The sequence below is a fragment of the Panicum virgatum genome, chromosome 7K, assembly GCF_016808335.1.
Source record: "Panicum virgatum strain AP13 chromosome 7K, P.virgatum_v5, whole genome shotgun sequence".
NCBI classification, from domain to species: domain Eukaryota; kingdom Viridiplantae; phylum Streptophyta; class Magnoliopsida; order Poales; family Poaceae; genus Panicum; species Panicum virgatum.
Window position 1 is genome coordinate 12679818 of NC_053142.1, and position 12523 is coordinate 12692340.

General features: G+C 48.6%; 1 protein-coding gene across 1 annotated transcript; it reads right to left on the reverse strand.

The window, feature by feature from the left end:
• Positions 1-7375: 7375 nt before the first annotated feature.
• Positions 7376-8688, reverse strand: LOC120639929. The gene is made up of 2 exons (XM_039915846.1): positions 8133-8688; positions 7376-7834 (listed from the first exon to the last, which is right to left on the reverse strand). The coding sequence occupies exons 1-2, from the start codon at positions 8598-8600 to the stop codon at positions 7376-7378; spliced, it is 927 nt and encodes a 308-aa protein (XP_039771780.1). The 5' UTR covers positions 8601-8688.
• Positions 8689-12523: the final 3835 nt, after the last annotated feature.

Here is a 12523-nt window from a genome sequence, read left to right on the forward strand (position 1 = left end):
CATCCAAACGCATTCAGATATTAATCTAGGTGGTCAAGGAACGGTTATAACAAATCAAGGGGTGGCTATCCAACCATATTTTAGCAGCAAAACAACATGCAGTTTTGAAACAGGCCAATAGGTTGTTCTTCAAAGCCTATTGGGAGGTCCTGATCGAGGTACTGTCCTTCGGGTTCGGGGTCGCGAAACTAATCCTTGTTCACTTGTTTGCAGTACTGCTCGTCGACGGGTTCTCCCTCGTTCACACCGTGATCTACGACGCGTACAAACAAACACACAATCAAGAAAAAGAAATAAAAGTTTTATTGTTGAGCTCGAATCGGAAACAATTAAGATATGGAGATATGAGTAATATTTTTGGGCGGTTTTCTAATGGCATGGCCAAAATTATGTTAGAAATGGCGTGGTAAAGTTTCAGGTCGATCGGAGGATTTTTGGCGCATGAAACGATAGGTTACAGAGAGGTTTAGGGGTTAAACAAGGAGTCAGGGACCTGTTTGTAATTAGTGAAAGGACCTGATTAGAATGTTTGGGCTATTCTGGAAAAGGGAAGGGTTTTATTTATAAATAAGTTTATATAGTGGACGGTTTATTTGTAAATATAATAAAGGATAGGGCTTAATTTGCAAAATGCCAAAGGGTGGAAGGGTTCTTAAGCAAATAGAATAGAGGGGAGCGGGTTTTGGGCATATTTGCCCTCCTCTCTTTCCTCCCTACCGAAGAACAGGGGAGGGAGGGGCGGCTCGCCGGCGGCGGCATGGGCCGGCTGCTCGGGGCACGAGGGCGGCTCTGGAGTGAGGGAAAAGAGAGAAGGAGGAGAGAGGATCCGATCCCGGCCGTGGCTTGGGCCGGGGTGGTCCGAGGCGGCCTGGCCATGAGGGTGGGCGGCGGTGAGCGGCAGCGGGCGTGGTGGCGCCTCTGCGGATCTCGGTGGTGGCCAAGGGGAAGGGGGAAAGTGAGAGGGGGCCAAGAGGGTCCTATCCCTACCTTGGCTCGAGCTGGGGCGTATCGAGAAGATGGGGCGACGAGGGCGGGCGACGGCGGCGACGGCGGCCACGGCGGCTCTGGGTGGCGGCGCAGCAAGGCTGGAGAGGAGGGACACGGGGGCGGCGTGTCTCGTGGTGGTGGTCGTGGAGCTCGGGGGCCTCTTTATAGCCGAGGAAAGGCGGTAGGGAGGGCTGAGCGCGTTGGGTGGCCGGCGAGCGGTGCGGGGTGCCTTCAATGGCGCTTGGTGTCGCGATGCGGCGGCGGCGCGATACGCGGCGGACCAGGGCGAAGTGACGGCTCGGGCAAGCGCGCAGGCATGTGGAGGGGCCCCGGGTGCTGTGTGTGTCACCGCGCGGGCTCGAGCGGTGAGGCGGCGGCGTGGTGCGCGCGTGTGCGTGTGCAGGACACAGGGCGGCCAGCGGCGAGGGCGGACACAGGAAGGCGGTGGTGGCACTGGACGACGGGCGGCGCGGCGAGCCTCGGGGGTGCGTGGAACGCGTGCTGCGCATGGCGTGGGCAGGTGTGCGCGGCTCGGAGCACCGAGCGCGGTGAGCACGTTCGCGCACGCACTCGTGCGCACAGCCCAGGGGTGGCTCGGCGCGACGAGGTGCACGGCCAGGGAGGGGCGTGAGGCGAGCGAGCTGCTTGGCGCGGCAGAGGAGAGGGAGCCGGGGTCGGGCGATGGTGGGCTGAGCGGTGCTCGCGCGGCAGAGAGGAGAAGGAGGATGGAGAAGGAAGGAAAAATAAAGAAGGAAAATGGAAAAAGAAAAAGAAAAAGAAAACGAGAGAGAAAGAGAGAGAGATTGCGCCGGCGCCGATCGCGGCGAGCGGTGGCGCGTGGCCGATAGGCAGCCGAGCGGCGCGGGATGAGACGGCGGCGAGGAAAAAGAGGGAGGGTACGGTCGGCGGAAAAAAGGAAAAGATGGAATAACGATTGAAATCGGACATCTGGACGGCGGAAATTCTGGGAGGGGATTAGGGTTTAGGGTTAATTGAGCTCAACGATGAAACTAATTTTGAAAATAATTTAGCGAGTGATTTATTTGGTAAATTTTCGGGATGTTACAAACCTACCCCACTTAAAATGAATCTCGTCCTCGAGATTCGGCTGTCTCCTAAACAGATGGGGAAATTCTTTCTTCAAAGCATATTCACGCTCCCATGTAGCTTCTTCTATTCCGTGTCTGCTCTATTGAACTCTGCAAATCCGTACTTTGGAGTTTCTTGTCCTCCTAGTGGCAGTGTCCAAAATCTTGACAGGTACTTCCTGGTACCGAAGGTCTGTCTGTAGTTCTATCTCCTCTTCTGGCACATGCTCATTCCCCGGTACCCTCAAACATCTCCTTAGCTGGGACACATGGAACACCGGGTGTATATCTGACATTCCTTCCGGTAGCTCCAGTCGGTATGCTATGGCTCCGACTTTCTTCAGAACTTGGTACAGCCCAATGTACTGAGGGGCCAACTTTCCTTGTACTTGAAATCTTCGAGTTCCCCGGATAGGCAAAACTTTAAGGTAGACAAACTCTCCCGGGTTGAAACTTATTTCTCATATCTTCTTGTCTGCGTAGCTTTTCTGTCAAGACTAGGCGGCTTTCAACTTCTCGCGGATTTCTGCTACTCTTTCTTCTGCTTCCTTTATGAGTGCGGGTCCGACTCGGACACGTTCTCCAACTTCTGACCACATCAGGGGAGTTCTGCATTTTCTTCCATAGAGAGCTTTGAATGGCAACATTCCTAGACTTGCCTAGTAACTGTTGTTATATGAGAATTCTACATAGGGTAAACTTTGTTCCCAATCCTTGCCATAGGTAAGGACACATTCTCTCAACATATCCTCCATGATCTGATTTACCCTTTTTGTTTGACCATCCGTTTGTGGGTGATAGGCGGAGCTGAAATCTAATTTGGTGCCCATGGCTTTATGCAAACTCCTCCAAAACCTAAAGGTGAATTGGGTCCCTCTATCTGAAACAATTCTGCTAGGCACACCATGCAACTTTACTATGTTTTCCACATAAAGCTTAGCTAGCTTTTCTCCACCGTAATTGGTCCGTACGGGTATGAAATGAGCCGATTTAGTGAGTCAGTCCACTATTACCCATATGGAGTCATGTCCTTTCTGGGTTCTGGGCAAACCCACTACAAAGTCCATTATCTCATCCCATTTCCAAACCGGGATGGGTAGGGGTTGCAACAATCCTGCTGGCTTCTGATGTTCGGCCTTGATCCTTTGACAAGTATCACAATGGGCAACAAATCGTGCAATACCCGCCTTCATACCTTTCCACCAATATTTTTGTTTCAAATCCATATACATCTTGGTGGATCCTGGGTGGATGGAGTAGGCCGAGTTATGGGCTTCATCCATAATTATCTGGCGGAAGTCTCCTTCCTGGGGCACACAGATTCTATTTTTATACCATAAAATTCCCTCATTATCTACTCTAAAATCCGATGCCTTGTTTTCTCCAGTCTGCGTTCGGATTTCCATCGAGTTCTTGTCCGAACTTTGGGCCTTTCTGATTTTATCCTACAGAGTAGGTTGAATGCTCATCTTGCGAATGGAACCTCGAGGGACGATGTGCACATTTAATCGTGCCATTTCTTCCTGCAGATGGGTATCCTTGGGTCCATAGGATTTCCGACTTAAGGCATCGGCTACCACATTAGCTTTGACAGGGTGGTAATGGATTTCCACATTGTAATCCTTAACCAGTTCTAACCACCTTCTTTGCCTTAAGTTCAAATCTGTCTGAGTGAAAATATATTTCAAACTCTTATGGTCTGTATAGATCTCGCACTTATTTCCAATTAGATAATGCCTCCAAATCTTGAGGGCATGCACTACAGCTGCAAACTCCAGATCATGTGTTGGGTAACTCTGCTCATGCGGCCTGAGTTGGCGGGAAGCATATGCAACAACTTTCCCGTCTTACATGAGGACACATCCTAATCCTTGTCAGGATGCATCACAATAAATGACAAAATCCCTATGAATATCCGGTAGGGTCAGCACTAGGGCGGTCGTCAACTTATTCTTCAATTCTTGAAAACTTCTTTCACATGACTCCGTCCAGGTGAATTTCTTATCCTTCTTGAGCAGCTCTGTCATAGGCCGGGCTATCTTGGAAAATCCTTCAATGAATCTTCGATAATACCCAGCTAATCCGAGAAAGCTTCTGATTTCACTAACATTAGTTGGTTGCTGCCAATTGGAAACCGCTTCGATTTTCTTAGGGTCAATTGCTACTCCTTCTGCGGTCAGAATATGTCCAAGAAAAGCCACTTTCTCTAGCCAAAATTCACACTTGCTGAGTTTTGCATAGAATTTGTTTGCTCTCAAAATTTCCAAAACTACCCTCAGATGTTGCTCATGTTTCTAGAAACTCTTCGAGTAAATAAGTATGTCGTCGATAAAGACTACGACAAACTTACCTAACTCGTCCATAAACACCTTGTTCATGAGGTTCATGAAATATGGAGGTGCATTGGTGAGTCCAAAAGACATCACCGTGAACTCAAACTGCCCGTAACGGGTGACAAAAGCTGTCTTTAGAATTTCACTTTCCCTAATCTTGAGCTGAAAATATCCTGACCTCAGATCAATCTTAGAGAAGTACTTGGCTCCTTTTAGCTGATAAAAAAGTCATCAATCCTGGGGAAGGGGGTACTTATTCTTGATGATAACTTCGTTCAGCACCCGGTAATCTACACACAACCTCATACTCCCGTCCTTCTTCTTGACAAATAGGACTGGGGCTCCCCAAGGCGACGAGCTTGGCCTGATGAAGCCAATTCGTTGTAATTCCTCCAGTTGCTTCTTTAATTCTGCCAATTCGGAAGCTGCCATCCTATAGGGTCTCTTGGCTATAGGAGAGGTTCCAGGGACAAGATCGATGACAAACTCTATATCCCTATCTGGTGGCATTCCAGGAAGTTCTTTAGGAAAAACATGTGGGTATTCGTTTACTACCGGGACTTCTTCCAAAGACTTGGCTTTCATGCTAAACACCATTGGGTCAGATCCACTTTCCTGAGTATGGCAGGTCACTCGTACTCCTTCTGGGTTCATTAGGTGTACCACTTTGTCAGTACAACCTATGAGACCATTGTGTCGGCTTAACTAGTTCATTCCAAGGATCACGTCTATTCCCTTAGACTTAAGTACTACTAGGTCTGCTAGAAATTCTACCCCACTTAAATTGATCCTTACCCGTAGACAACCTAGTTGACACTTGATGTCATCGCCAGGCGTTCGGGTTAATAGGGGTGTTTTTGGTAGTACTGTGGGTATACTGTGCTTTTCCACAAAACTTGAGGATATGAACGAGTGTGATGCTCCAGAATCAAATAGTACCAGTGCAAGAACTGAGCTGACTAGGTACTCACCGAGCACTACGCCCTGAGCTCCTTGAGCCTCCTGCGCGTTGATGTGGTTGACGCGGGCTCGTCCAAATGACTGCTGGGGATGCCTCATCTGCTGACTGTTGTTGTTGGTGTTGTTGCTGCGGATGGGCACTCGGTTGGCACCTGACAGAACTGGCATTGGTCCATTCACCGTATTGGAGAAGGCTGAGGTAGCAGGCTTGTTCTTGGCGTATGGGTAGTTAACAATGAAATGCCCTTTCTCACGACAGTTGAAACAGGCTCTAGCATTACTGTTGTTGGTAGTGACCTGGCTTGCATTGCTCTGCGGGGCCTTTATGGTGTTCTGGTTCCTAAACTGTGTGTTAGGGGCTTGTGGGCCTGTCACCTGAGATTGGGTCCTATACTGCATTGGGGCCTGATATCTTGGTGCCATATAGTTGGAATTTCTTGGTTTCTGGAAGCGGTCATGTTGGTGGGCCTTGCCTTCCAGAAACTTGCGCTTGTTATCCTTTCTTTCTTCAGTTTTGGCCCTCTCTGTGAGAATAGCCTTGTTCATCAGAGTATTGAAGTCGGGGTAGATCTGAGGGGTAAGCAAGGCAGGTCCGGAGTTCTGGGTTCAATCCTTTCTTGAACATGTCCTGCTTCTTTTCATCATCGTTCACTTTCCTCTGGTGCATATCGGGCCAATTCCATGAACTGATTGGTGTATTCTTCCACCGACATGCTTCCTTGCTACAGTGCGCGGAACTCATCTGCCTTGCGCTTCATGGTGGCCGAGGGGATATGGTAGCGGTGGAACTCCTTCACGAATTCCTTCCAAGTGATGGTGGAAGCATCTTCGGCAGCGGCGCAGTAATTCTCCCACCAGGCCAAGGCAGTCCCGGTGAGTTGGTGGGCTGCCAGGAGAACCTTGTCTCGATCCTGGCATTCAAACGGCTCGAGCTTCCTTTGGATCACACGCAGCCAGTCGTCTGCATCCAAGGGGTTGCTGGATCCGACAAAGGTGGGCGGCTTGGTCTTCAGAAAAGATGTCAGCTTGTCGTTCATGGTTTGCTCTTGTGGCCGCTTGTTGACGAGGGCATTGGCCAGTGCTTCCAGTATGAGGGTCCAATAGTTGATCCAAAGGAAGCTTTTCTTATTGATGTATGTCCAAATTCACATTTATTTTGCAGACTGGTCATACTTACATTAACCCATACCTTCTTAATCCTTGCACTTGGACCACACCAAAGTGATACATGATAAACACAACATCAACACAAACTAGTTTTTGTAGTGCTAAACAATCATATGATAGGTAACCTATAGTCCTGCAATACTATGGCCTATGGGGGTAAATAGTTATGTCGACAATGAGAAAAATATATGAGTGGAAATTAAGTTGTTTCTCAGAAGGCAGTGAAAAGTTTACAGCCTTCCAGGACAACATATAAAACTGATGTAAAGACAAATGGCCATGAAGTCTAAATTACCAGAATCAGACTAATTACCACAACACTGGATAGGTAAAACAGGTACATCACTCCATCATCTTAGCAGTTGCCTAAACATGACAAGCCAAATTGAGAAGAAAACGAAATGAATTCGAACTGAACTGGATGAATGAGTTTTACCAACACGCAATGTGCAATGAGTGTTACCTCAGCTTTATTGCAAAGCCCATTTCCTTTTGAATACATCAACCCAAAAAAATAATCAAGAATTCCCAATCTGAGATGGCAAACATTCCCCCTCCATTGCTTGCTTGCTTGGAGATGAAAGGAACTCCGCATATGAACATGGCAACTATGAACAGGAACAATAGCCATTGCTTGCAGTACAAAATGTAACCTTCTGAACAAACCCACCAAAAGAATGTGCTGAACCCTCATGGAGCAGAACCTGAGCTCTGAAATTAGCAGTTAGCATCGCCCTCATGGATATGGAAATTTTGCTGCCTCAACCAACCGATGGACAGCCCTGTCGCTAGCCATAACCATCAACTCTTTCTGTTACTAGACTAGAGCTCAAAAGATTGCTATGCAGCATAATCGTTTTCAATCACCGGTTGTGTCCGTGTCCCCAAGGCCACAGGTGCCTGCGTCCGCCCAACCTGCGCCACCCGTAACGTCTCCCCAACCTCAGCATTCCGCTCCATCGCCTCCAACTTCTTATCCCTTTTGTACCTGACCAAACACAGCAGAAGCACAGCCAACAGCCCCAATGCTATGGCAGCCCCAACGACGCTGACGGCAATCTTCCACGCCTTTGAGTTTCCCTTCTTTTGCCCTCCCGGAGTCGGTATCGGTGGGGAGATTGAGCCAGGTGGAGCAGGAGCTGGAGCAATCTCACTGGAGTTCACCACTATTGAGATGTGCCCCTGGCGATACGTCGAGCCCGCATTGGTTGCCTCCAGGTCCCGAGCAGCGGCACACCATTTAAATCGAACACCACGCACCGCGGCGGCGCACTGCCTGATGGCACCGCCCTGACATTGCTGAAGGTTACGGAAATCGGACTCCCTTGTTGATAGTAATCCTTGGGTGCTAGATTAGTGCTTTCCTAGTTTAGTTAATGGCTTATTTTAGAAAGTTTTGATTGTGTTTGGCCGGATTGAGAGGGCCAAATTCCTTTCCTTGTAATCTGTTATATAAGCATAGCAATAGACCATGGAAAAGCTGCCAAGTTTGACTGCACCAAAACGAGATCGTGTCCTCTGTGTTTGCGTGAGTTTTGTGTTGGCCGTGAGCTCGCCGGCGGCGTGATCCGCGTCGTTTCTCCGGCGTGTTCCTAACATCCCTTGATGCGACAATGTTGAGCTCCTGCAGACCCACGGACGAGAGGTTGGCTGCGTCGTAGGCCAGCAGCCCCAGCACCGGCGCGAGGTAGGTGTGCCCGGAGAGCGGGTAGTAGTGGTCCGACGAGCTGCCGAGGTTGTGGTAGACGAGCACCACCCGCTCGACGTGCGGCTGCACGACGACGCCGGTGGGGACGCCGAACTGGAAGTAGTCGGCGAAGCCCTTCCGCCGGAGGCTGCCACTGCGCAGGCGGACCGCGGAGAGCGCAATGCCGGTGAGGTTGGCGGGGAGGGTGGCGTTGTAGACAATGCCGGTGCGCGGGTGCTCGAAGGCCCGGAACGCGTAGTCCTGCAGCGTCGCGTCGAGGATCCTGGCCGGCGACAGCGGCTGCGACTGCGCCGCCACCCCGGAATCGGCGGTCGAGAGCAGGAGGTGGAGGAGGCAGGCGTAGATCAAGAAGCCCATAGCAAGTGGGGGCGGGCCTCAGAGCTGCGCCGCCGCCGGAGAGCCTGCCCGGGCAAGAGCGGTCAGGACGATTCTGTCATGTCTGGCAACTAGGATTAGGGAGTGCTGAAATGCTCTTACTTGGGGGAAACAAGGACGGGATTTGGAGCGGAGAAGGCTGGGATCCTCTGCAGGGATGGGCATTTATGCCCCCGGACCGGTCCAAGAAATCAGGCGGCTTGAGCAGAGGGGGAGAGCGGCAATGGCGATGGAAGCGAGGAGGAAGTGGTGGGAGATGACGGCAACACATCAAATCAAGAAGAAGCAAACGCAAATCCGAGAAAGGAGGCGACTGCGAAATCCAAGTGCTAGCATATCCGCAATTTCAGTTGAGCGGGCGACCGCTCAGAACGAGCAGAGCAATCGATGTTAGGTGGGCCAAACTGCTCATTGGTGGTCGTTGTTTGTCTAGTAGGTTAGATGGTGATCCACGTTTCCTTTTCTCCAGATTAGTTTCTTTTCAATCATTTTTATTTTATTTTTCTTATTTTCTATATGTTACATATGATGGGTACCTATTATAGGTAGTATACGCTATAATAGTTTTGTCCATTATCAATATAAGTTTGTCTCATAAATGCTATACACAAAGTTATGTGCATAATTTTTTTTTTCTAAGTTTGCAACGACAATTTTATCCATAAATAATTATGTCTAATGTTATACCAAAAACTTATGATAATAAGTTTTGTTTCTCTTGATGAAACATATACATAATTTATCATGGTATATAAAAATATAGTTTTACCATCTTGACTAATATTATATATATAACTTATGACGATGATTAATATATTCTGTTGATGACTTACACCTTACGCACATAACTTATAATAACATTTTGTACGCAAAACTTATATTTTTATAACTTAATACTTCTACGTATAACTTATATTTCGTGAGCATAATTTTTGACAGACAAGCTTATAACGATAACTTATCAAACCATAACTTCTAGGCTTAGATACATAATATATTTATAATATACATAATCTATACTTCTAACACAAATACCCCGTGAAAACATAACTATTGCAAAAGGTTGCCCCACCCACACATGCAAAAAAAAATACACATGCATATGGTCGGTGATTTGCTGCTTGACCAGTAGCGATCATGATGAACAATGCAGTTGATAACTTAAGCACCGTACCATAACCCGTACAGACATACGTGCCACAATAATTTTAATTTACATGAGACACTCAAAGATCCGGATGGTGGATGAAGGGGGCGGCACAAAACACCACTACACTACTGCAGATGCCACCGATCCACGTGCGCGCACGCGAGGGAGCAGTAGCTGTGCATGAGCAGGGGGCAGACCCGGAACTGCACGTTGGAACACAGGCGCAGCCCCCTGCCGGTGCCGCCGTCCTCGATGCTTGCTGATCCTGCTCCTGTGGCCGCCCTTCGCCGCCTCTACAATCATAGCCGATCCTGCTCTCCGGATCCTCGTACAGTAGCCAAGGGAATCATCGTCTACTGATTCAATCGGCTACATTGCACGGTATACATACATACATACATACATAAATATATATGCCAAGGAGGTAGGAGGCGTCCAGGTTGCCGGTACCAGCACATCGCTGCAAGAACTGTTCCGACTGCGACCATCCCTTGGCACTCACACCTCCTTGCTCTGCGCGAGCTCATTGAATTTCTTGCACCTGTACCACAAATCGAATTAACCAACGTACACAAAGGTGTAAGAACTCCACCATGGCTACGATGGATACACGTACGTGAGGATGGCGCCGGCAAGGTCGGCCGGCGACCCAGCAGATGCCGCCACGGCAGCGAGGATGAGGGGCCTTTTGTAAGCAACTGCAAGCTTCTAAAATCAGCCTCTGCACATGAACAGTGTGTCAGAGTAGGTCCCCATGAACCCATCGTTCACATAAGTAATGATGGCTTCCCAGTCTGCTGACCGACTCCCACCGCGACTCCAAAAGTCCAAATGGCCCGTCGCTTCCATCTACATCGCCAGTTCAGCAGTTCCCCATGTCGCCGCCTCTAGCCTGTACTTCTAGGTAGTGGCCTAGTGGGAAGTCCAAATGCCCCGTTGCTTCCATCTGCATCACCACTTCAGCAGGGCTGTGTTTATTTCCAAAATTTCTCTCTCTAAACTTCACTATTCACCTATCACATCAAATCTCTTGCCTCATGCATGGAGCATTATATGTAGGTAAATAAAAAAATTAATTGTATAGTTTTGATGTACACGACGAGACGAATCTTTTGAGCCTAGTTAGGTCATGGTAGGACAACAATTATCACAAACAAACGAAAAGTGCTACAGTGTCTGATGTGCCCTTTTTACCACTATTTTACAGATCTAAACACAGCACAGTTCCCCATGTCGCCGCCTCTAGCCTGTACTTCTAGGGTAATGGCCTAGTGGGAGACAGCTAGAAACCGGCAACACCGCAAGGCTTCGGACTTTCAAATCAGCTTGGTTTGACTCGCATTGCTTCCGCCAACCTGCTGTACACTGGTGGAGGGATATCCACAGGCAAACAAGTGCAGGCCAGCAGTGGAGTCCAGGGTTTTATATTTCGGCGGAAAAAAATTAAATTACAAAATTTCGGTGAAATTCGTACAACCGAACAGACAATATTTTCAAAATAAAAAATAAAATTTGGTATTTATCGACAGATTTCGGTGTTTTGGATTGAAGTTGCGAATTCGGTGAAATTTGTACAACCGAACAGACAATATTTTCAAAATAAAAAACAAAATTCGGTATTTCTCGACAAATTTCGGTGTTTTGGATTGAAGTTGCGAATATTGACTTAAGGACTCTCGTGTGTTCTAAGGCCCCCAAGCTGCTAGTTTTGGGATGAAAACGCTGTGAAAACAGCTATGCACTGAATCTTCGTTTTCCTCAGTCCTCACAGGTATCTACTTGCTGTATTTTTACTGTACTGCATCATTCATTTTTGCTGTATTTAATGCAGCGGGTAGACGTGTGCTCGCGCGCGGCGTCTGTGGCGACACTGCACACCTCACCCGCCGTGTCATTCGAGCTTACCTTGGTAACAGGCGTGTAACAGTGTTATTCTGTCAAAAGCTGCCCGCGCGCAGCAGCAGCAGAGCACGTCTCAACCACCCGTATTTAATGCGGTAGTTGGGCGAGTCTTCCAGCAGAAGACTCGCGCCTGTAGTGCGGGACACATGGTGGCCCCGGACCCCCTCTGGCGGAGTGCTGGGGTCCGGGGCTCCTCTTGCCGGTACTGAGCGCCCCTCTTCAGGGACACGTGGCGACACCGGACCCGTTCCCGAGTGGGAAGCGGATCCGTAGCCGTTGTCCTGCCTGAGGAATTCGGACCTTTATGCCCTGCTGCCCAGCCTTTTAAGTGTGGCCTGCTCTCACCCTCCCAAGTCTGCTTCCTTACACGGGAGGATGGGGTACCCCGGTCACGGGGTACTGATACTTTTGTTTGGCTATATACCTCATAAATCTTGAGATACATAGGTGCATAAGTAGGTGTAGCTAGAAAGAAATTTACCATATATATATAAATATAATCCGTAGGGGCTTGCCCCTCCCATTTCATAAAAAATATTGGACAAGCGTATCTTTTGTTATTAAGGCTGTTATCACCACTCTACTGACGTGGACATACATAACACTGTTTTGCTTTGTAGACTACACTGTTTATAAAGTAGCGTTTGAAATAGAAGGTGGGATAGGGAGCGAGACCGGTGAGACTAAGAGGAGTGGATGCGGGAAGGAAGGCAAGCATATATTTTGTCCACTCTAGAAACTCTTGCGACAGTGCATCCCGTCTCTCTCAGGGTGTGTTTGGATCCGGGGAAAAAAAATTTCCCCTATCACATCGAATGTTTTGATACTAATTAGAAGTATTAAATATCATCTA

Excerpts from the sequence above, each read along its gene's own strand:
- LOC120639929 (XM_039915846.1), bottom strand. The coding sequence starts at position 8,600 with ATGGGCTTCTTGATCTACGCCTGCCTCCTCCACCTCCTGCTCTCGACC. Across the intron at positions 7,835-8,132 it reads ACATTGTCGCATCAAGGGAT|CAATGTCAGGGCGGTGCCAT; the intron begins GTTAGGAACACG and ends CGTAACCTTCAG.